This window comes from Hordeum vulgare, chromosome 2H, assembly GCF_904849725.1.
Source record: "Hordeum vulgare subsp. vulgare chromosome 2H, MorexV3_pseudomolecules_assembly, whole genome shotgun sequence".
Classification (NCBI taxonomy): domain Eukaryota; kingdom Viridiplantae; phylum Streptophyta; class Magnoliopsida; order Poales; family Poaceae; genus Hordeum; species Hordeum vulgare.
In genome coordinates, this window is record NC_058519.1 from 437,431,042 (window position 1) to 437,456,930 (window position 25,889).

The window sequence follows — 25,889 nt, forward strand, 5'->3', positions numbered from 1 at the left end:
TGCTCAAAAACCAAATAATCTGACCCACATTTAATCAGGTCTCACATTCCAAAAATGTCACATAAATTTGGTCTCCACAATCCATAAGTCTGACACGTCATTATCACACATTTTACAAAGTAAACAATACATAAGCTTCACACATGAGCTCAATCCAATGCTCAGAATACAATATATAGGAAATGTTACTTCAACTGATGTTGTTCTTGGTGCATTGAGCTTTATTCCAGCATTGGAGAACTTCCTTAATGTTGTGTGGAATCAAGATACGGCCGTGAAGCATGCAGACCTTCAATGTCCATGAAAGTAGCCATCTCTTTCTGCTCGTGGGCTCCTAGAAATAAGCTTAGTTTGACCTGTACACTATCTCTTTTCTATGAAACACAAAAGCCTAACCAGCAGCAAGCACACCCCCGCACCGTCATCTACACCTTCCTCTCCTGTCCTCACATTCACAACTACAACCAAGAATAGCAACAAAGTCACCCTCTTCGTTCTCAAAAGTAAGGAAAATAAAACAATTTTGAGACGGTGGACAACTGACCTTCTTGTCGAGCTTGATCTTTCTCATCCCACGTAATCCATGTCAGATCGCCACCGCTTCCCGAAAAATCAGCAACCTCCTTGCTCTCCCCACCTCCTAATATTAAAATATCGACATGATAGCAGCAACAACACAGGGAGGGTCTTGAAAATGAAGTGCCATGTTCATACCGAAGGAAAATAATCATGCTCAAATAGAAAGATATGAATTATTAGTAGAAGGAAGACACCTATTATAGCATGCATAACTATTCAGTATGACCGCAATGGTGAATAAAATTGACAAATACTTTATGGGAGGGGGAAGAACGACCACGGAAATGAGGTGACGGTGATGGTCGGTTGTGGGCTCAGTTTTGTTGAGGCTACGATAACTGCCAACAGCGAGACTTGAAGCCATACATGGTGATCGTGGAGTCCGTCTATCTGAGTCGGCGCACGCGTCCATCAAACCCGTACACAGCTACATGATTTGGAGGGAGTGACTGGCCAGCCACCACCAGAGCACTTGGTGGTAAAGAATAAATCAATATCTTCCTCTCATGCGATTAGAAAGCTAGCGTATTCCAAAAACAAAAGAAACAAGGCTAAAAATGAACTGCTTGAACTCCTCTACCAATAATAAGCGGTCATAGAAAGTCCATTGCTGGCACCTCACTTCTTCTATCAAAATGTGTTCAACTACATTAATGTTTCAAAATTGCAAGTGTAGTCATAGGTGAAAATTGAAATTTTCTACGATGGACATGTAAAACAGTCTAGGTGAATTAGGGAAAGTCGGTAGCACAAAGAATGAATAACCAAGCTGACAACACAAATAATGATTAACTAAGTTGATAGCACAAACAAAAGTAACCACTGATAGCAAAGAACAATATGATCTACGAGTACACGAGGAAGAAATATGTAAAAAATAATGGTAGCTATCTGACTGTTTAAGCAGTTCATCTCAAGGGCAGACATAGTCAGTAAACAAATAGGTGAAAAGAAGACTGAAGTTGTACCGTAATTCATCCATGGCAGCTATGTAGGATGCATTATGATGTGGTTCACTCCGAAAGAGGCTCCCTATCCAATCCAAAACCTGAAATCGATTAATTACTCAACGCCAGATAATCAATGTACCACTACATGGTACCATGAATCCATAATAACTAATTAATCTACAGCAATTCTAGACATCATTGACACTTAGACGTTGTAAAACCAAATTACAGACAAATTTTCAGATTAACCCGAGGCTATAACCTTATACGCACTACAACAATGTGAGTACACAATCTGACTTCACCTACCAAGACTAATAGTTGTTCTCTTTTAGTGGTAACCTTCTATTTGAGAGAGTTGCAGACTTGTTCGTAACAAAGAAATTTTTTTTGTGAATCATTTATTTTATGCACCAAGTAACATTCAAATAGGAATATGCAGCACTAAGATTGAAAAATAGTGAACCTCACTGAATTAATCGTAAAACATAAAATTCAGCATACTACCCAAAAATTGCAAACACTTTAATTTATCAAGAGCAAAATTCCACAGTACAACTGTACAAGAACCATAGTAGAAATCAAACAACATGTTATCGAGAAGAAAGAAAGCGATCTAGCAAATTGGTAACATAATTCAAGTATTTCAGCAGCTAGTATTTATATAGTCGGGTTAACAAAGAGGAGCAAGCATGGGCTGGGGTTTCAAGCAGTCAACTTACTTCTGCTCTACGTGGTGATATTGAACGGTTTGCCGAATGTTCTTCTTCCTCCAGCGAACTCGAAGCGTCATGATGTTTTCTGGTCCAAGTAGTCCCGGATTTGAAAGATATACAGGTCCAAGCACATAACCTGATGGAAGATACGGTCGAGGACCCTTCCTTCTTATAGGAGCGAAGTCCAATCCTGTCCGGGCTCTCCCTTGGTCTGTGTTGTGAGAAGAACACGGTCACAGATTTTGAATCCAAATCAGACACGGGGAAGTCAGAGATTGAGAAGCTTACAGACTGGGATGGAGGAGGCCCGCCGCGGCTCCCCTACTGCTCCTCCTCTCACGGCTGGTGGGGACAGGAAGAAGAACATGGCCATGGCAGCCTTCCTGTGCTCGTCGTCGTCCTGCTCCCGATTGGATCGGGAGCCCCGCCTCGTGACCCGCCACGACTCCCCTCCTGCTCCTCCTATCTCTGTTTATCAACTCTTTGTGACAGATTCATTTTCACATACATCAAGTGGTTGTACGAATAGTTACATGGTACTCAAATATTGGTGCATGTCACAAGGGAATATACATACCCACTCATTACCACACCGTCGTACGAATCGTCGAAGCGTGGCCAAGGTGCAGCGTCGCAGGGGAGCACTCCCCTGCTTACTTGGGATGAACAACCGAATGATTATTCTGCATCTGCAGAATGTGAATAAAATTACAGATGTTAAAATCATCATGAAGAAGCTATGAAATCAGTAGAATCATTGTATTCTTGAAAATAAAATACAATGCTTTCAAATGGCCTTACTTTTGCAAGAAAGATGTCTTTCCCATAGACTCAATGCCCCATGTGTTGAAATCAGCGAATTAATACATAGACATACAAAGACGTGATATTGCTGTGCATGATTAAGAAAATTGTAGAGTCCCTTTATAAACTAAATACCAAGTGAACTTTCTGTATTTTTTATGAGAAGTGGCTTCCGACCAACAACTGAAGAAGAACACTATGCAAATCATCAAAAGTTACGGTTTTCTCATAGCCTTCTGCTACCTTTCTTGCAAGGTGGTGGCCGAAGAAACCATCTACAAACACACCACTGAACAAACATTTGCTAGTTTATCACGTAGAATTTAGAACCCTGGAAAATAATAGGTTCTTCGTGACATAGAAACCAAGATCCTGCATTGGGTTGTGAAGATTACATCAGGAACGTGATGGGCCCCCTTCGTGAACAGTGGGAATTCACCTCCTGATCGATCAGCAGTACCAATTGACGGTCTGCTCCAAACCTTCAGACACTCACGCAAGTTGGATTAGTGGAAAGTTTTTTCTTTTTGCTGAGTTGGTGCAGGCAATGGAAAGATTTCAGGTTCAGAAATTTAGTAGCTGTTCAGAGTATATATGACACTCAAAAGTATTATCACATTGAAGAGCTGCTCACCTTTGCGTCTCCTAGGAAAGCTTCGACTCCATTGCGCATGCCTCCATGTTCGAGCACGCCCCTCACCTGCAGAAGCAACTGTTCCCTAGCCTCCTTGCCTCAGCCACGATGGATCAGCAGTACCAATTGGCGGTCTCCTCCAAACCTTCAAACACTCACGCAACTTGGATTAGTGGAAAGATTTTCCTTTTTGCTGAGTTGGTGCAGACAATGAAAAGATTTCAGGTTCAAAAATTTAGTAGCTGTTCAGAGTATATATGCATTTACTGTACTCCAAGCGGCAGTGGCAGATGATGGATGCGGCCAAATGGAACTAAATTTATAAGCTAGTAAATTTTGTGATATCCTTGTACAATATTGTCCCCATCAACAGAAGCAAGATATATGCGCCCATCAATGGAATTCAGCGGATTTGACAAAGCAGGAACACATATGCTGACATCATGTGGCTGATTGTCATCTAATAATCTGCACGACAAGTAGTTGTACTACCTAGCAGATCACAGAATTTCAATCATGTTTTATCCCATTTCCCACTCGAGTTGGGTGACACCAAATGGAAGATTTGCAGAGCATGGAGAGGATTAAGGGATGAGCAAAGAGGGAGCACCTTGGAGAGGAGCGGCGAGGGATCTGGGAATGGGTGAATAAATCAAACTGCCAAACTCGTAATGCCATGATGTCTGCGGCGAACACGCCGTCCCATCCGGCTCCAACCTCTTTTCTTCCAGATCCGCTGCCTGCCCGCCAGTTCCCACCGGATCCGGCGAGATCCCTCATGTCCTCGCAGACCGCGCCACCGCAAGCCCTTGCAAGATCGGCGCTGGTTTCGCCTGCGTCATGGGCGACGCCCCGGCTTTTCCCGCTCGTCCGCCTCTCCTCCACACCTCTCCATTTTCTTCTCCTTCGTCTCCGCTCCCGCCTCCTGCCTCGCCGCATTTTCCAGATGCGTCACCCGAGCGCAGCGCCGCATGCCCGCTCCCTGCAAAACGAGATGTTATCTCAGTTTGGCAATGTAAAAAAGGATTACAGATTAAAAAACGAGATGGACTCGAGGTGGACATGGCCGATCTTGTGCAGCGCGGGGAAACGAGAGGGGATGGTGATAGATCATCCGCGTGGACGCGTCCGACGACGGCCAGATGGAGACGACATCCATCCTCCCCCGCGAGCACGGCCAGCGGCGGCCAGATGGAGGCGTCCTCTCTCCTCCCGCGCGAGCATGGCCGACGGCGGCCAGATGGAGACGACATCCTTCCTCCCCCGCGAGCACAGCCCGTCTGCCTCCTCACCGACCCCCCCTTCCGCCTGGCCGCCGCCACCGGGCGAGGGGAGACGGGTCCCTCGCCGCGGCCGAAGCCGGGGGAGGAGCGGGCGGACGCATTCCCCTTCCCGGGCGCCGAGGGGGAGGAGAGGAAGCAGACGTCAGCGTCACCGTCGCAGTAGGAGGCGAACGCTGCCATCCAGTCGATGGCGATGCCGACCTTCTTCGCCGTGGCCGCCGCCCTCGTCATCCGCGGCACCGGCGGAGGAAGATGGGATCGGGAGCGAGTTGGGAGTTAAAGGAGAGAGGAGAGACAGAGACGTGCGTGCGTGCGTAGCTGCAGTCGTGGATGTTCGGTCGCGGTTTTGCCCTGTGAAATCGCCCTGTGCGTGCGTGGGTTGAAAAAAAAATCGATGGAAGCGTACGTGGGTTAAGAAAAATCGGTGGTAGCGCTAGTAGCGACGGGGATCTGTCATCTGGTTCAACCATCACGACGACGGCAGATCCCCCTTTAATAGTAGAGATATTCTTCGAAAATGCTAAACATATAAACAGTTACACACGGTTACACGTTGACTAATTTTTTTCTTTCCTAACTAACATTTTCCTCCGATTTTTAAGAGGGTGAGGCCTCATCTCTCTTAATCTCCAATCAAAACTCATCTACATGTAAAAAGCGTGTAAATTGATGGCTATTTTTTTAATATTGCATTTTTTAATTTTTTTTAAAAAATAATGCACCCATTTGAATATTTTCAAAAGTAGGCCTGTCTCGGCCACCCTGTAGCCGACTGGAGCCTGTCGGCTTTGCTGCGGCCGACAAGAGGCTATCGGCGTTGGCGAGGCCGACAGGGGGCTATCGACCACGTGGGAGCCGACTAGTGGCCGGCCAGTGCCACTCGGCTTTGGGGAAGCCGATAGGGCATTCGGCCTAGCCGTGGCCGACTAGTGGCCACGAGCCAACCCCAGCCCTACCCTTCCCTCCCTCTCTTTTTATCTCCCTCCTTTCTCTATTTCTTATCTCCCTCCTTCTCCCATTCTACCTTATCTCCTTTCTCTATTTCTTCTCCTTCTTTATCCCCCACACAAAAAATATTCCATTTCCACATTTATGTAAGAAACTTATGTGTATTTTGAACGTCTCACTCGCGATGATATTTTATGCTGTGTAAGGAGGAGGGCATGCACACTATCTGTCTCAGTCGCGATGATATTTTATGTAAGAAACTTATGTGTATTTTGAACGTTAGCTATTTTGCGTACTCCATTTCCCGCCCATATTCCCCCAATCGGCCACGCCATTTTGTTCCCTCCTCCGTTGCCGCAAATATTTCCACGTCTCCATTCCCGCCTAATTTTTCGCACCACCTTTCCCGCCAAATTTTGCCCGTTTCTTTTCCCGTCACCTTTCCCGCCAACTATTTACCCTCTTATTTCCCGCCAAATCTTTCCCGCCTCATTTCCTCCTCGTTTTCCCGCCATCTTCCTGGTCATCTAAGTCTATAAAAGGAGGCATTGGACTGCCTTCCTCCATCATCCAGCCTCACTTGAGAACACTAGCATTGCCTTCCTTCCTCCATCATCCAGTGAATATGAGTTTGCCTTGCTCGGATCAGAGCATCAGGCCTAAGAAAATGCAGAGTGCGAGTTTGCCTCGGGGTGTGGAAGCAGTTCGATGTTGGTGCGGTGATCTCTGCAAGGTGAAGGAGGTGACGGATTTTTCAGATTGGTTGGGCATGAAGTTTTTCATGTGCGCCAATTATGAATCTGATCCGCCCGAATCTATTTCTGCGTACCTCAGGCCTCCGGTATGCTCAAGTTATCCAGAGTAAATATGTTGTTGATATTATTGTTTACTTGATATTTATATATATATTTTTTGTAGTCTCCTCCTCCTATCTGCATGTACTATCCTCGGATTGACACGGAAATGCCGGACTGGGTGATGACCGAGATTCATGAAAGAGGTCGCCGTGCATGGGCTAGCTTGGACTTGGAAGAGCGCCCCGCGAAGGCTGAAGCAGAGGAGAAAGCAGAGCAGAAGAAAGAGTGGGAAGATTACTGTGTGGAGCAGAGGGCTTTTATTGATGAGATGATAAGGAAGAACCAAGAAGAGAAACTTCGGTTGGAGGAGGTTTACAGACAGCGGGAATAGGCCCGTGAAGCTGAGAGGGAGAGAAAGAGAGAAAGGGCTCGTGCGGCCAAGGCAGCAGAAGAAGCCGGTGATGGAAAAGGCAAATATCCACGTTGGACTTAGTAGATTTATTTTAATTTCAGCAAGTTGTATCTTAATTTCAGCAAGTTGTGTCAGCACGTTGTATCTTAATTTCAGCAAGTTTTATTTTAATTCCGGCAAGGTCTATCTTAGTTTATCTATAATCTCAAGTTATTGGTAGTATATGTGTTATCCACGAAGAACCAGCTGAGCATTTTTGTTCCCGCCTTGCTTTCCCGTCATTTTGTTCCCGCCTTGCTTTCCCGCCTCGCTTTCCCGCCATTTATTTCCCGCTCTTCGGCACCTATAAAACCCTCTCCACAGCAAGGTTGGTAAGGAGTGTGCTCAAAATGTCTCATTATCCTTTCGATCGTAGTTTTCACAGTGGTATGTGAGAGTGTCTTCTACGCTTGGCTAGCAATTTCAAGATAGACAATAGAATAGTTTAATGGGACGAACTCATCAGTAGTGACATGCTACTGAATGAGGTTGCTCATGCATTAGCTAGGAAGGGGTGGCCTGCAAGGACATATGAGGAGATTCGGAAGGAACTTCTACGGTTGAATGAAATATGGAAGAAGAAAGGCCAACACATACGCGGTGGAGGTGGAGTAAAACATCCCTTTTTATGGATTGACGATAGCGAGGATGAAGACGATATCTTCATGCCGAATAGCAAGGACAAGAGGGCAGCATCAACGAGTGCCAAGAGTACCGCTTCGTCGAAGGGCCAGAGCTCAGCATCATCGAAGGATGACGACGACTTTATGTAGTTCTTGTATGAACTCTGCATCTGAATGTATCTTATTTTATGTATCTTATTTTATGTATCTCCGGAATCTTACTTTGTTTGTAGTCTCAAGTTATTGGTAGTATATGTGTTATCCACGATGAACCAACTGAGCATAGAAATAGATAGGAATATGTCTCGTAGATAAAATACACATAAGTCTCATAGATAAAATACACATAAGTCTCATAGATAAAATACACATAAGTCTCATACATAAAATACACATAAGTTTCTTACATAAAATAGACATAAGTCTGAAGTGATACATAGCAGGGCAAAGAGTTTGCTTCACTCACGACGTCTCGGTTGGCGCTCTGGGGGTGTGCGGGGTGTACTCCATCCCCACCTGTGGGGGGCCTAATGTTACGAGGAGGAATCTCGGATCCATCCTGGTCATATTGTGTATCCTGTGTGGGCCACGGTGGAGGAGTCGAAAACATGTCCAACCACATGTTTTGCTGCGATGGTGGCTCATCTGGTTCACTCCCTAACCCGGATCCGGACGCCGACACATCATGATATGCAGGAGGGACCATACCTGTTGGATGTGGATGAAACATGAAACCAGGAGTAGGATTGTGATGTTGCGGAGTTGGCTGAAACATGAAGCTCAATGACGAAGTGTGGTGCTGTGGTTGATGCCATGCTGAACTACCAGGCTGGTCAGGTGGGGTGGATGTGGCGTCGGTTCCACTCCTTGTAGACGTGGACGTGGCTGATGTCCATGCACGGAGGGATGCGGCACCGGCGTAGGCTGCGGCTGGTGATGCACAACATCCGAAGTGCGCATGCACGTGATAGCTTTATAGATATCTCTTATCCTCTGCTCGAGCCTCTTCAGCCATGGTTGAATCTGAGACCGAGGTACCATAAGAGGTGCGGATGACAATTGTCGATCAAAGTTCATCACGTCAGTATGAAGACTGTATGCCAACTCACCTTGAAATTGTCATTAAGAATAATAAGTACCGATGATGAGGCAAGTAACAACAACTTAAATGACGTAAGGAGAATAAATATTACCGCATACTGCCTGGAGCCAGAAGTATCATACGCCGGGTACGTATCAGACGTATGCGGGTCCGGAATCTCATCTGTATTGGAGTGCTGAACAATGCGTAATCGTGTTCCTCTCATGTACCCCTCAAAATATGCATTGTATTTAGCGAGATCAAATGCTTCTTGTTGATGCCACCTACGTTCAGTGGCAGTTTCCCATTCTAAAACGTACTCTTCAAGCCTTTGTAGCCACTGAGCCCGTATCCTATTGGTTCCCTTCCTTGTCATCCTGTAATTTATGATGATGTTTAACCATAGGCCATAGAGAAACAAAATGTAATATATAGTTAGTATAACATACATGTGGACTACTACTGACAACAGGTTCTCTGTGTTGGGCGGAGGAGCCAACTGCCGAAGACCGAACTGTCTCATAATGCGCTGCTGCGCCATCTCCTCAACAAAGACATCGAAGATAATCTTCGATTTCGTCATCCAGTAACCCCGATATCTCGTGCATAGCACAGAAATACCACCGGGATATCTAGAAATTCTGGCTGCTTCCGTGTACGGTTGCCAAATAACTCCCGTGTACGTATCAAACTGCTCATTTAGTGCAGTGTAGGCTCGCCTAGTCTGTTCACTAGCATACCGTCTCTGCGCAAGACATAAGTTAGTTTCAACAATAGTGTAAACTAAGAAGGTGGATAACATTATACCAGGGGACATACCTTGCGACGCGTCCAACACAGGCCGAAAGTTGGCAAGTCGACGTCATCACCATCAAGCATGTTGCCCACATGATAACTGTGGTCCACATCTATGTTTGGTCGTCCAATAGAGAACCTCTCCCAGGACCACAGTTGTAAAAACAGCGGGCAACCAAGAATGGCCTACTTGGCCGTGGAAAGCTGACAACCGTTGCATATACCTCGATAGGTAGCAGCTAATACCGCAGATCCCCAACTCCTCGGTGTGATCTGTTCAGCTGACTCATCAGTTGCGATTGCTAGTGCAATGGGGATGTAACGCGCACTCAAAGTAGTGACATGGTTCTCTGTGAACATCACCTTCCCGAGAAGCCATAATCGGTACGCCTCCAGGCTACGAGTAATCTGTATAGCACTCAAAGGTACTTGTGAATAACCTAGAAATCTCTCGATCTGCAATCATGTAAGGACAAAGGGACTTGTGAATAACCTGGAAATATTGCAACTTGAAACATTTACCTTTGATAGATATGCGAGGTAGAAACTAACCCTGAAATGTTGTAACCAGTCATACTTAGGTCTGTGCGCCTCTGACGCCAGTATTGGAGCCCCATCATATATATTGAAGAAACGTGCTGCCATAGTTTGTTGCCAATCTGGTGGGTCCTCCAACGGTCCTATCGCATTTCCCGCCAACGAAAGTCCGAGCAACATTGAGACATCTTCCAAAGTTGGAGCCATCTCACCCCATCTGAAGTCGAAAGTGTGGGTCTCAGGCCTCCATCGGTCCACTAAGCAAGTGAGCAAAGAAGAGTCAATGCTGAGGTGCCGCGAAGTCTCAGTGGCCTCAACTAGACATGCGAACGATAAAAGCCCGACCCATTTGAGTGTGCATATCCACCAATCATAAAATTTATGTTACTTACAATGAATATTTAATACAATGATTAAAGTTTAAAATAAAAACATTTTTACCTTTCAACCCACAGCGGATGTATACTCCAGTCCACCTTAGAAGTACGAGTGAGTAGTGGTACGAGCTTCTGCTCAGTTAATAGCGAAGCACGATGCTTACTATCAAGGTCCGGATTAAGAAGATACATTCCCTCCATTGGTATACAATATAAAACGTAGTGCAACACATAGTACAAAATTAAAACGTAGTGAGAGTACAAACTTAAAACATAGTGCTCGTACAAACTTAAAACATAGTGATAGTACAAACTTAAAACATAGTGCTAGTCCAAAATTAAAACATAGTGATAGTACACATTTTAAACTCTTCCTCCTCCTCTTGCCCTCCCTCTTCCTCCTCTTCTTCCTCGGCTGCCTCGTCCACGCCTAGTGCCCCTTGCAGTGACGAAGGTGGGACAATCAGGATCCCTATGCCCAAATTCATTACATAGAATGCATTGCACGGTGCGCCCGCCGGCCTCAGATTCATCCATATCATTCCGGATGCGCTGACTCTGCTGCCTCCCTCTACTTGTACGCATATGCACAGGATGTGGAATGTATCGCCTTTGAGCAGGCTCAACAGTGTTGAAGTTACCCATTGATCGGAAACCCATCAACTCACCTGTCCAGGTATTGAGGACAACCTCTTTCAGAAAATACAGAGACACAAAAGAGATTGCGTCAAGACCTATGAGCCCGCAAGCAGCAAGTACATGCGAGCAAGGTAGGTGAAGAAACTTTGGTTTGTTGCATGTGCATTCGCACATTGGCCACAATTCATTTCCAATTTTCACCTCGTGTGTTCTCATCTCATTTGCACATCCGAATTTGTTGTTAGCTAAGCGAACCTCGAACCTTCGCTCTAGATTTACAATGGCGACAACACTGTGTGAGCGGGCTTTCTTCATCTTTTCATCCATGTACTTCATAACCCTTTCACAGTAACGTGTGTTCGGATTGTTTGTCGTATGCTCCGCAGCAATTTGATGCCTTTCCCTGAAATACTTCACTGTGCCATAGAAAATGCCCTCAACGATCGCTATAAGTGGCAAAGCTCTGTTTCCTCTTAGGAAAAAATTATATGTTTCAGCCAGGTTGGTAGTCATGACACCGTACCTGGCTCCATGTGTGTCATGCAAGAGAGACCACCTCTCCAATGGCTCATGCTCTATCCACTGATCGAAGGTTTTAATCGTCCTCGCTAGCCTTCTCCTTGTACCAGGAGGGTCAAATCCTGGCAAGTCACAAAGCCCAACCGGCTCTTCCTCCACGGTAGCAGCTCCAGTTGCTAATTGTGCAGCTACTGCTTCAACATGTGACCTGACAGCAGGATCTCTTGCAGCTCTCTTGTCCCTAACATGTCTCTGTGTGCAAACATTAAGTATGTTACGTATCAGCTCATATTTCCATTGTTGGTTCTGCTTGCAGAGTTTCTTGAATAGATTCATGAGGTTCTTATTTCTAAACTGCGAGAAGAAATTTGCCCCTAGATGGCGCATGCACCAACGACTCTGAATGTCCTGCCAAGGAGTTTGTTCACCGGGAGCAGGGTTTGACAATGTCTTGATCGCGCTGAGTATACCCGCATGCCTATCATGAAGGATGCACACATTCTGCTTATCTTGCACAGCAACTATTTTCAACTGCCTGAAGAACCATGTCCAACTATTGATGTTCTCGTTCTCCACGAAAGCAAATGCAAGTGGGACGACTTGATTTTGCCCATCTTGACCTATGGCTGTGAGGATCTGACACTTGTACTTGCCAGTGAGAAATGTGCCATCAACACATATCACTGGTCGACAATGTCTGAAAGCTTCAATGCAGGCACCGAAAGAGAAGAACATCCTATGCAACACCCTAACCGTTGGGAACTCTGGCAGGTACAACTCTTGGATGTCAACATACGTGCCAGGATTCCGGTTCTGCAGTGTATGCACGAGCCGAACAACAGAGTCATATGCATCAAAATATGAACCAAATCTGGTCTCCTGTGCCTTCTGCTTAGCCCTCCAAGCCTTGCCATATGATATGTTGTACTTTAACCTGACGAAGACTTTTTTCTGGATAACCTTCACTTCCATCGCCTTGCACTCCACAATCTCGCTGTAAAGCAAGCGAGCTATCACAGTGGAAGTAAGGTTGGGATGATCTTGAGGGATGCATGGAATAACACAATTATGACTAACTAAGTCACTTATGACCCAGCTTGTGTCGTACTTAGGGAGATATCCATGACCCTTGCGGGACAACCCTGATTTCTACAAACCATTGTCAACTTATCCGGACAAGAAACTTGAGCTACAAATACCCTTTGAGTGGACATTGCCCAATTAAGGATGGCATCCTTCAAAGCTTGTTTGTTCGGGTAGAGGGCACCTGTCGCAATGTTGTTCTGATGATATTGCCTGGCAGAATCATGACCGTTGTTCACCAACATTGCAGATGAGAAGTCTTGATTCCATGATGCAGGAATAGACACTTCATGTGCGTGCTCTTCTCCATCTGATTCGGCAGATTCATCTGAAATATCACCCGCTATATCTTCTTCATGCATCTCGTTTTGCATGTGCCCATCTATCTCGTCGGCATCCGCCTCACCGCTGAGATAATCATCTGCATCTCTCCCTTCGGCCTGACTACTCTGGCCTGCTTCGTAAAAATCATCCCCAACATGGGACGCATGAATTGACTGTGAATCATGCATCCCTACACTGCTCTCACCATATTCAGAGCTACGTTCCACTTCAGGTTCAGTAACCGGCTTTAGCACGGGGAGAAGTAAGACCACAGGATGACATCCGCTACGCTCGCAAGATTGTAACAAACGCACCCACTGGTCGTCCCGCTCTATATGCTTCAAATACCAGAAAATATTACCAGTGGACCGGGTCCATAATGCATGAACACCGACGGTGTGTGTTTCAGTATTGAACCCTAAACATCGCGCAAGCCATTCTATCAACTGAGTAACAGACCATGTTTTAGGGGAGGACACCTGCACCTCTGTGTACTGAAATTCACTAAGATCAGCTCCCATCTCATTTGTTTGAACGGTACCACGACCATAGTGCAAACATAACGTCACTAAATCAGACATCTCTGCTGACCTAACATATTATTCAACAAGGAAAAAAATTAGAAGAACGACAAACTAAATCTATCGGAGAACCTAAAAATATTTAAATTACTTCATTTACTAAACTAAATTTATACTAGTCTACCGGAGCACCTAAAACTAGTTAAACAACTAAATTTATACTAATCTACCGGAGCACCTAAAACTAGTTAAACAACTAAATTTATACTAATCTACCGGAGCACCTACAACCAGTTAAACTACTAAATTTATACTAATCTACCGGAGCACCTAAAACTAGTTAAACAACTAAATTTATACTAATCTACCGGAGCACCTACAACCAGTTAAACAACTAAATTTATACTAATCTACCGGAGCACCTAAAACTATTTAAACAACAAAAATATTTTACCCTTGAAGCGTGCGCAGAAACGATGAACGACGAACGACTCTTGACGAACACCGAGATTAATCTCACACCACCACCTCCAACTCCACCAAAACAATCAACTTCACCCACACCACCACCACCACCACCACCACTACAACCTTCACCTCAACCTCCACCACCACCACCAAAAATAGCTTCAAAACAAGTACCACAAACTACCCCATCGCGAGTGAGACGGATAGTTCGGATGCCCTCCTCCTTACACAACAAATGTACGGTTCAAAACGTGAAAATGGAAGATTTTTTGTGTGGGGGGAGAAGGTAGGAGGAGAAAGAGAGAAAGGAGATAAGGTAGAATGGGAGAAGGGAGAAGGAAGAAAGAGGAAGGAGGAAGAAAGGAGGAAGGAGGAAGAGAGGGGGAAGGGCTGCCTCGGCTGGCTGTGGCCACTAGTCGGCCTCCCCCAGGCCGATAGCCTTATCGGCTACGCCAGGGCCGACAGGCAGAGCCGACTGGGCTATCGACGTGGCCTGGCCACTAGTCGGCCGCCACGTGGCCGAGAGGTACTAATCGGCCGGGCCTAGGCCGACTGGCCTCCTGTCGGCCACGCCGACGCCGACAGCCTCCTCTCAGTCACGCCAGAACCGAGGCAGGCATACTTTTGAAAATATTCAAATGGGTACATTATTTTTCAAAAAGAATAAAAAAAATACAATATTAATTTTTTTTTAGCTAAATTGATGTGGGTGTAACGTTACTGTATTTCTCTCTCTCCGTAAAACGGCAGAGGTTTACACTATGTGACGTGCCCCTTGTGTCACTCGAGGGAACAGAGGTTTGAAAGATCCAGCAGGTTGCCGGCTTCATTGATTTAGCGAGCACTGTCTATCTATCGTGTGTATGCAACACTGCGAAAGTCAAATCAGCGAGATGTCGCAGTGTCGACTATCCGTGGAAAGAAATGTGTGCGTGAGATAAGGCTAACTGAAGCTCACGATCACGTCAATAATCCTCGTCGAGTTGAGAAGCAAATCTCGCTCTCCCTCGTTCCAATGATTGCCCTGCCGGTGAGAACGAAGCACACCGCGGGTGCGCACCCCAATTCCCCGACGAAACTGCCAATCAAGTGCCGTGCATGCAGAGAGTGTCCCAAACAGCCGGACGTGTGAACGCCGAGAGATTCCCAAAGCAAGTGTCGTTCGCTACCTGGGTAATTAAGCAAGTAACAGCAACTGGCTTACTCTTCTTTTTCTGTTGAAACCGCACACATCAGCTGCTGGCTACTCACGCGGCGTGCAAAGCTAACAAGTGACCGGATCGAGCAGCAACACAAGGGAAGGTACGTAGCAGTTGCTTCCTTGTGGCATCTCCAACGCCGATCGTGGAACCGCCTTGCATAATTTGTCATCCAAAACGATCATGCATCTCCATCGAGCGGTTTGAACATACTATATTTTCCAGTAAACCGAAGACAAAGTAAGGAGGAAGGAGGTGAAGGCTAACACACCATTGCTACCTACAAGGACATGAGGTGACGGATGAGGTGTTCGACAAGAGCAACGACGAGGAGGGCATTGTTAGCTCCTGCTGGAATTTTGTCCAAATATGGGCCAACCCAATATATATGATTTCAGAAAATTCCTTATAAATCCTATAGGTCCACGCAGCCCATTTGTGCGAGGCAAGAGGTGGAAATGTTTAGTCCCACATTGCTAGTTTAGTGGGAGTTGGACCTCCTTATAAGGGAGGATGTTTCCACACATGTATGAGCTTGAAAACAAGAGAGACATACACGTGCTCCTCCTCCGCCACCCGCCTCGACTCGACGCGGGTTGCGGGAATGAGCCGAGCCGAACTAAATTTTTGCCACGCACGACTGGTATATGAAAGGCCACTTGGAGAAGCTGAACGTTTTTGCTAGTGGATATTGAAAGCGAACGCTGCAGTTTCGTTGTTGCTGTCTGTTCGTTTCATATCCCGTCGTTTTCTTTGGCTCCCGTCGTTGGCCTCTCGCCTCCTTCTCCCGCGCCTATAAAAGAGAGGTCGCTCCTCCCCAGAGAAGACGCATCAGAAGTTCTCACTCGCCACCGGTTCCTTTCTCTGTGCTGCTACTACGTACTTCCCCATCCCGTCTTGCGGCGTGCACCGTTCGTCGGGACAGTAGGCCTCGGAAACTCCGTCTCTTCGAGTCCTGTACGGGAGAAGGGCGATAAGGTTTTTGGGAAGCGCTCGGCACGACTACTGGCTTCCATCACGGACACCGACGATCTCTTCCTGGACGACGACTACTTCCCTGATGTCGACCACCTCTTCTCGACGATGTAAACATGGCCAACGACAACACCAACGCCAACACCAATCCTACTACTGCTGCAACTCAGTACTTACTCATGTTCTTCTTCTTTCAGTTCCTACCGCAACTTTTTTCTATAGTATCACTTCTAGATATGTTTCGTTTCTGCTCATCGCTCCATATGATATCTTGTCTTTATAGAACGAGGGGACATATGTTCTTTTCTAGATCATACGTGCACATGTCTTTTATCATCTCATCTCTATATTGCATGCCTTCTTCTGTCTTTATTATGATGATTATGTTTATCCTAGCTTTTCTTTTAATAAAATCCTATGGTAAATTGCTCATATTTCCAACAATCCAAAAACCTTATTATAGGCAATTTACCCCGAGTGGTTTTGCTGCCTCCATGATACCTCCTATGTTTGAGGGTGCTCACTACAAGAGATGGCGCGTGAGAGCTGTTCCATGGTTTCAAACCATGAGCTGCTATTACGCCACTCTTGGCAAACCTATAGGAGATCATGATGCTCAACAGGAGCTAGCTTTTCAGAAAATGGATACCTTGTTTAAGGCTGCTCTCTTGAGCGTTTTTGGTGAGAACGTAGTTGATGCTTATGTGTCAATTGATAATGGAAAAGACATGTGGGATGCACTCGAGACCAAGTTTAGGGTCTCGGATGCTGGCACTGAGCTGTACATCATGGAACAATTCTATGACTACAGGATGACTGAAGAGCGCTCCATGGTTGAGCAAGCTCACGAAATACAGTCATTTGCAAGAGAACTTGAGCACTTCAATTGCATGCTACCGGACAAGTTTGTTGCCGAAGGCATCATCACTAAACTTCCTCCTTCGTGGAGGAACTTTGCTACCTTACTGAAGCATAAGAGACAGGAGTTTTCCGTTCCGGATCTCATAGGTACTCTTGATGTGGAAGAAAAGGCAAGAGCAAAAGACACACGTGCTCGAGCTATTGAGGGAGGTTCTAGTGCCAATCTGGTACAGAAGAAAAACTTCCAGTGCCACAATTTCAAGACCAAGGGAAAGTTTGATGGTAAAACAAAGTTCGATGGGAAGAACAAGGCTGTACAACACACCAACTTCAAGACGAAGAATGACAAGAAGAAAGGTGTTTTTCATGTGTGCGGAGATCCTGATCATTGGGCACGTAACTGCCCTAATCGTTATGACAAGCGTCGACATGGGAAAGGCGGCAAGTCTGCTAATGTCGTCATTGCTCACACTGACGTGGAGGATGTTGGGTATGGTATATTACCCACTATTCTTTCAGTATGTCATTTTCCCGATTGGTTGATTGACACGGGTGCTAATGTGCATATATGCGGTGATATTTCCATGTTTTCATCTTATCAGTCCACAGGGACTTCCACCGTCCTGATGGGCAACGGTTCACCTGCTTCTGTTCGTGGTCTTGGCACGGGCGATCTGAAGTTTACTTCGGGGAAGCCCGTGCGGCTGAAGAACGTGCATTTTCTCCCCTCCGTCAATAAAAATCTTGTTAGCGGATCTCTTTTGTGTAGAGATGGCTACAAGCTTGTCTTTGAGTCTAATAAATTTGTAATATCCAAGTATGGAACTTTTGTTGGTAAGGGCTACGAGTCAGGAGGCCTGTTCTGTTTATCCTTGGCAGACGTTTGCAATAAAGTTGTTAATCATGTTTACAACAATAGTGAATCAAATGTGTGGCATTCACGTCTTTGTCATGTTAATTTTGGTTGCATGCCGCGACTAGTCAAATCGAACTTAATCCCTAGCTTTAACACCCTCAAGGGATCTAAGTGTCTAGTTTGTGTGAAAGCCAAACAACCTCATAAGTCTCACACGAGTGCCGAAACGAGAAATCTAGCACCACTAGAGCTCATACATTCAGATCTATGTGAAATGAATGGCATTTCCACAAAAGGTGGAAATAAATATTTCATGACACTAATTGATGACTCCACTAGATACTGCCAAGTGTATCTTCTGAAATCTAAGGATGAGGCTTTGAACTTTTTCAAGATCTATAAAGCTGAAGCAGAAAACCAACTTGATCGAAAGATCAAGAGGCTTAGGTTCGATTGTGGTGGAGAGTATTTCTCAAATGAATTTGATTATTTCTGTGCGGAACATGGTATAATCCATGAGAGGACGCCTCCCTATTCACCTCAATCAAATGGGATAGCCGAAAGAAAGAACCGTACTCTAACTGATTTGGTTAACGCCATGTTAGATACATCGGGTCTCTCCAAGGCATGGTGAGGGGATGCGATATTGACTGCATTTCATGTCCTGAATCGAGTTCCCACAAAGAACAAAGAGATAACTCCATTCGAGGAATGGGAAAAGAAAAGGTTAAAACTCTCTTATCTACGAACCTGGGGTTGTTTGGCGAAAGTCAATGTGCCAATCCCAAAGAAGCGCAAGCTAGGACCAAAAACTGTGGATTGTGTTTTTCTGGGATATGCTTTTCATAGCATTGGATATAGATTCTTGGTTGTAAAATCTGAGGTATCTGACATGCATGTCGGTACAATCATGGAGTCGAATGATGCGAATTTCTTCGAAGATATCTTTCCCATGAAGGATATAGCTACCTCATCTAATCAGGAGATGTCTAATTCACCAAACCATGAATTAGTCACAATTACTGAACCTATCATTTCGATGGAACACTTTGAAAATAATGTGGAGGAGTCGAATGAAGTTCCTACCAGGAGCAAGAGACAGAGGACTCCAAAGTCCTTTGGTGATGATTTTCTTGTGTATCTCATAGATGACACTCCCAGTTCTATTTCAGAGGCCTATGCGTCCGAAGATGCTGACTACTGGAAGGAAGCAGTCCGTAGTGAGATGGATTCCATCTTGGCAAATGAAACTTGGGACATCACTAATCGTCCTTATGGGTGCAAACCTATAGGATGCAAATGGGTATTCAAGAAGAAGCTTAGGCCTGATGGTACTATCGAAAAGTACAAGGCACGACTCGTGGCTAAGGGTTATACCCAAAAGGAAGGTGAAGACTTATTTGATACTTACTCACCCGTGGCTCGACTGACCACTATTCGAGTACTACTTTTACTAGCCACCTCACGTGGTCTTCTCGTTCATCAAATGGATGTTAAGACTGCTTTCCTGAATGGAGAGTTGGATGAGGAAATTTACATGGAACAACGAGATGGATTTGTAGTAGATGGTCGGAAAGGGAAAGTATGCAAGTTGCTGAAGTCTTTCTATGGACTTAAGCAAGCACCCAAGCAGTGGCATGAGAAGTTTGAAAGAACTCTCACAACTGCAAGCTTTGTTGTAAACGAAGCTGATAAATGTGTGTACTATCGCCATGGTGGGGGCGAGGGAGTTATCCTTTGCTTGTATGTTGATGACATACTTATTTTCAGAACAAATCTAAATGTTATTAAAGAGGTCAAGGATTTCCTATCTCACTGTTTTGAGATGAAGGATTTAGGAGTGGCTGATGTTATTCTGAACATCAAGTTGTTAAGAGATGAAGATGGTGGGATTACGTTGCTTCAATCTCACTATGTGGAAAAGATCTTGAGTCGCTTTGGGAATAGTGATTGCAAGTCCTCTCCCACACCATATGATGCAAGCGTGCTGCTTTGCAATAATCGAAGAATTGCTAGAGACCAATTGAAATATTCTCAGATTATTGGCTCGCTTATGTACTTAGCCAGTGTTGGGTAACGTAGCATAAATTCAAAATTTTCCTATGCCATATTCAGATCTTCCTATGGAGAGACCAGCAACGAGAGAGGGGTAAGAGCATCTTCATACCATTGAAGATCGCTAAGCGAAAGCGTTACTAGAACGCGGTTGATGGAGTCGTACTCGCAGCGATTCATATCGCGGTGTGATTCCGATCTAGTGCTGAACTACGGCACCTCCGCGTTCAACACACGTGCAGCCCGGTGACGTCTCCCGCACCTTAATCCAGCAAGGAGGAGGGAGAGGTTGGGGAAGAACTCCAGCAGCACGACGGCGTGGTGTCGATGGAGAGACGAGGTCTCCCGGCAGGGCTTCGCCAAGCATCGGCAGAGAGGAGGAGAAAGAAGGGCAGGGCTGCGCCGAGGAAGAGGGAGAAGTCTATCTCCCAAGGGCCAAAATCCCTCTCTATTTATAGGAGGAGGGGGAGGGGGGTGCGCCACCCCTAGGGTTCCCCCCTAGGTGGTGCGTCAGCCACCAGATGGGAAAGGGGGGGGGGGGGTGGCGGCCAGGGTGGGAGGGGGTGGCGCACCACCTGGTGGGCCTAAGGCCCACCTGGCTTAGGGTTTGCCCCCCTTCCCTCTCCCCTGCGCATTGGGCTGAGTGGGGAGGCGCACCAGCCCACCTAGGGGCTGGTTCCCTCCCCCACTTGGCCCACCTTACCTCCCGGGGTCATTGCCCCCTTTCGGTGGACCCCCCGGGCCACCTCCGGTGGTCCCGGTACGTTACCGGTGATGCCCGAAACACTTCCGGTGTGTGAAACCATCCGTCCTATATATCAATATTTACCTCCAGACCATTCCGGAGCTCCTCGTGACATCCGAGATCTCATCCGGGACTCTGAACAACTTTCGGTAACCTCGTATAACAATTCCCTATAACCCTAGCGTCACCGAACCTTAAGTGTGTAGACCCTACGGGTTCGGGAGACAGGCAGACATGACCGAGACACCTCTCTGGCCAATAACCATCAGCGGGGTCTGGATACCCATGGTGGCTCCCACTCGCTCCACGATGATCTCATCGGATGAACCACGATGTCAAGGATTCAATCAATCCCGTATAGATTCCCTTTGTCTGTCGGTATAGAACTTGCCCGAGATTCGATCGTCGGTATACCTATACCTTGTTCAATCTCATTACCGGTAAGTCTCTTTACTCGTTCCGTAGCACGTCATCGTGTGACTAACTCCTTAGTCACATTGAGGTCATGATGATGTTCTACCGAGTGGGCCTAGAGATACCTCTCCGTCACATGGAGTGACAAATCCCGATCTCGATTCGTACCAACCCAACAGACACTTTTAGAGATACCCGTAGTGCACCTTTATTGTCACCCTGTTACGTTGTGACGTTTGATACACCCAAAGCACTCCTACGGTATCCGGGAGTTGCACAATCTCACGGTCGAAGGAAAAGATACTTGACATTAGAAAAGCTTTAGCATACGAACAATACGATCTAGTGCTATGCTTAGGATTGGGTCTTGTTCATCATATCATTCTCCCAATGATGTTATCCCGTTATCAATGACATCTAATGCCCATGATCAGGAAACCATGATCATCTATTGACTAACGAGCTAGCCAACTAGAGGCTTGCTAGGGACACATTCTGATCTATTTATTCACACATGTATTACTGTTTCCTGTTAATACAATTATAGCATGAACAATAGACGATTATTATGAACAAAGAAATATGATAATAACCATTTTGTTATTGCCTCTAGGGCATATTTCCAACTGTCTCCCACTTGCACTAGAGTCAATAATCTAGTTACATTGTGATGTATCGAACACCCATAGCATTATGGTGTTGATCATGTTTTGCTCGTGGAAGAGGTTTAGTCAACGGGGGTGCAATATTCAGATCCGTGTGTACTTTACAAATATCTATCACTCCACTCTGGACATGGTCCTGGATGGAGTTGTGGAGTTGTAGCGGCGTTTGATGTGCTTCGTCTTCCGGTGAAACCTGGGCTCCTTGGCTGTGGTAATGGCCCCAGTGTTATCACGGAAGAGTGTCATTGGACCCGACGTGCTTGGAACCACTCCAAGGTCGGTGATGAGCTCCTTCATCCAAATTCCTTCATGAGCCGCTTCTGAAGCAGCTATGTACTCCGCTTCACATGTAGATGCTGCCACGACTTCTTGCTTGCTGCTGCACCAGCTCACTGCCCCACCATTCAGCACATATACGTATCCGGTCTGTGACTTCGAGTCATCCGGATCTGTGTCGAAGCTAGCGTCGACGTAACCCTTTACGACGAGCTCCTCATCACCTCCATAAACGAGAAACATTTCCTTAGTCCTTTTCAGTTACTTAAGGATATTCTTGACCGCTGTCCAGTGTTCCATACCGGGATCACTTTGGTACCTCCCTACCAAACTTATGGCAAGGTTTATATCAGGTCTGGTACACAGCATGGCATACATTAGAGAGCCCACGGCTGAAGCGTAGGGGACAGAACTCATCTTCTCTCTTTTTGCTGCCGTGGTCGGCGACTGAGTCTTACTCAATCTCATACCTTGCAAAACTGGCAATAACCCTTTCTTTGAGTTTTCCATATTGAACTTCTTCAATATCTTGTCAAGGTATGTACTTTGCGAAAGACCTATGAGGCATCTTGATCTATCTCTATAGATCTTGATGCCTAATATGTATGCAGCTTCTCCAAGGTCCTTCATTGAAAAACTCTTGTTCAAATAGGCGGTTATGCTCTCCAACATTTCTGTATTGTTCCCCATCAATAATATGTCATCCACATACAGTATGAGGAAAGCTACAGAGCTCCCACTCACTTTCTTGTACAGACAGGCTTCTCCGTAAACCTGTATGAACCCAAACGCTTTAATCACCTCATTAAAGCGAATGTTCCAACTCCGAGATGCTTGCACCAGCCCATGGATGGAGCGCTGGAGCTTGCACACTTTGTTATCACCCTTAGGGTCGACAAAACCTTTTGGTTGCATCATATACAACTCTTCCTTAAGGTTCCCGTTAAGGAACTCTGTTTTGACGTCCATTTGCCAAATTTCATAATCATAAAAGGCGGAAATTGCTAACATGATTCAGACTGATTTCAGCTTCGCTACGGGAGAGAAAGTCTCTTCGTAGTCAACTCCTTGAATTTGTCAAAAACCCTTTGCGACAAGTCGAGCTTTGTAAACGGTTACATTACCGTTTGCATCAGTCTTCTTCTTGAAGATCCATTTATTTTCTATGGCTCGCCGGTCATCGGGCAAGTCCACCAAAGTCCATATTTTTTTTTCATACATGGATCCTATCTCGGATTTCATAGCTTCAAGCCATTTGTTGGAATCCGGGCCCGCCATCGCTTCTTCATAGTTCGAAGGTTCACCGTTGTCTAACAACATGATTTCCATCACAGGGTTGCCGTATCACTCTGGTGCGGAGCATGCCCTTGTGGACCTTCGCGGTTCAGTAGTAACTTGATCCAAAGCTTCATGATCATCATCATTAACTTCCTCTTCAGTTGGTGTAGGCGCCACAGGAACAACTTCCCGCGCTGTGCTACTATCCTGTTCGAGAGGGGGTGTAATTACCTCATCAAGTTCTACCTTCCTCCCACTTACTTCTTTCGAGAGAAACTCTTTCTCTAGAAAGGATCCGTTCTTGGCAACAAAGGTTTTACCTTCGGATCTAAGATAGAAGGTATACCCAATAGTTTCCTTAGGGTATCCTATGAATACACATTTCTCCGCTTTGGGTTCGAGCCTTTCTGGTTGAAGTTTCTTCACATAAGCATCGTAGCCCCAAACTTTAAGAAACGACAACTTAGGTTTCTTGCCAAACCTTAGTTCATACGGTATCGTCTCAACGGATTTAGACGGTGCCCTATTTAAAGTGAATGCTGCATTTTCTAATGCGTATCCCCAAAATGATAGCGGTAAGTCGGTAAGAGACATCATAGATCGTACCATATCTCATAAGGTGCGATTACGACGTTCAGACACTCCGTTGCGTTGCGGTGTGCCAGGCGGCGTCAGTTGTGAAACGATTCCACACTTCCTTAGGTGTGTGCCAAACTCGTGACTCAAATATTCTCCTCCACGATCAGATCGTAGACATTTAATTTTTCTGTCACGTTGATTCTCAACCTCACTCTGAAATTCCTTGAACTTTTCAAACGTCTCAGATTTGTGCTTCATCAAGTAGATATACCCATACCTACTCAAATCATCGGTGAGAGTGAGAACATAACGATAGCCACCGCGAGCTTCAACGTTCATCGGACCACACACATCAGTATGTATTATTTCCAATAAGTCGGTTGCTCTCTCCATTAGTCCTGAGAATGGAGTCTTAGTCATCTTGCCCATGAGGCACGATTCGCATGTGTCAAATGATTCAAAATCAAGAGACTCTAATAGTCCATCAGTATGGAGCTTCTTCATGCGCTTAACGCCGATATGACCAAGGCGGCAGTGCCACAAGTATGTGGGACTATCATTATCAACTTTACATCTTTTGGTACTCACACTATGAATATGTGTAACATCACGATCGAGATTCATCAAGAATAAACCATTCACCAGCGGAGCATGACCATAAAACATATCACTCTTATAAATAGAACAACCATTATTCTCTGACTTGAATGAGTAGCCGTCTCACATTAAGCAAGACCCTGATACAATGTTCATGCTTATAGCTGGTACTAAATAACAATTATTAAGGTTTAAAACTAATCCCGACGGTAGATGTAGAGGTAGCGTGCCGACGGCGATCACATCGACCTTTGAACCATTCCCGACGTGCATCGTCACCTCGTCCTTGGCCAGTCTCCGCTTATTCCGCAATTCCTGCTTTGAGTTGCAAATATGAGCAACAGCACCGGTATCAAATACCCAGGAGCTACTACGAGCGCTGGTAAGGTACACATCAATAACATGTATATCACATATACCTTTAACGTTGCCGGCCTTCTTGTCTGCTAAGTATTTGGGGCAGTTCCGCTTCCAGTGACATTTTCCCTTGCAATAGAAGCACTCAGTCTCAGACTTGGGTCCATTCTTTTTCTTCTTCCCGGCATCTGGCTTACCGGGCGCGGCAACAACTTTGCCGTCTTTCTTGAAGTTCTTCTTACCCTTGCCTTTCTTGAAACTAGTGGTCTTGTTGACCATCAACACTTGATGCTCTTTCTTGATTTCTACTTCTGCAGACTTGAGCATCGAGTACAACTCGGGAATGGTCTTCTCCATCCCTTGCATGTTGTAGTTAAGCACAAAGCCTTTGTAGCTTGGTGGGAGAGACTGGAGGATTCTGTCAATTGCAGTATCATCCGGAAGTTCGACTCCAAGTGAAGTCAGACGACCGTGTAACCTAGACATTTTGAGTATGTGCTCACTGACAGAACTGTTCTCCTCCATCTTACAGCTAAAGAACTTGTCGGAGACTTCATATCTCTCGACACGGGCATGAGCTTGAAAAACTAGCTTCAGCTCCTGGAACATCTCATATGCCCCGTGTTGCTCAAAACGCCTTTGGAGCCCCGTTTCTAAACTGTATAACATGCCACACCTAACCAGAGAGTAGTCATCACTCCGCGTTTGCCAGACTTTCAGAATGTCCTGGGCTGCTGCGGGAGCGGGAGGGTCACCTAGCGGCGCATCAAGGACATAAGCCTATTTATCTGCTTCAAGGATGAGCTTCAAGTTGCGAACCCAGTCCGCATAGTTGCTACCATCATCTTTCAGCTTGTTTTTCTCTAGGAATGCGTTGAAATTGAGGTTGACGTTGGCCATCTA

At 45.7% G+C, this 25,889-nt stretch overlaps 1 protein-coding gene and 1 long non-coding RNA gene across 8 annotated transcripts; both read right to left on the reverse strand.

Annotated features, from left to right (window-relative positions):
• Window positions 1–4,438, reverse strand: LOC123426558. 7 transcript variants are annotated; one of them, XR_006622273.1, is made up of 10 exons: window positions 4,294–4,438; window positions 3,684–3,828; window positions 3,047–3,531; window positions 2,823–2,934; window positions 2,534–2,726; window positions 2,252–2,456; window positions 1,548–1,611; window positions 946–1,050; window positions 545–640; window positions 1–458 (listed from the first exon to the last, which is right to left on the reverse strand). It is a non-coding gene; the product is annotated as an uncharacterized LOC123426558 (long non-coding RNA). The 7 variants fall into 7 exon arrangements; XR_006622272.1 differs by having other exon boundaries at window positions 1,548–1,627; XR_006622268.1 differs by lacking the exon at window positions 946–1,050 and having other exon boundaries at window positions 1,548–1,627; window positions 3,445–3,531.
• An 8-nt stretch (window positions 4,439–4,446) lies between these two features.
• On the reverse strand, window positions 4,447–5,300 carry LOC123426557. The gene is made up of 2 exons (XM_045110417.1): window positions 4,746–5,300; window positions 4,447–4,665 (listed from the first exon to the last, which is right to left on the reverse strand). The coding sequence occupies exons 1-2, from the start codon at window positions 5,195–5,197 to the stop codon at window positions 4,635–4,637; spliced, it is 483 nt and encodes a 160-aa protein (XP_044966352.1). The 5' UTR covers window positions 5,198–5,300; the 3' UTR covers window positions 4,447–4,634.
• Between the last annotated feature and the right edge of the window lie 20,589 nt (window positions 5,301–25,889).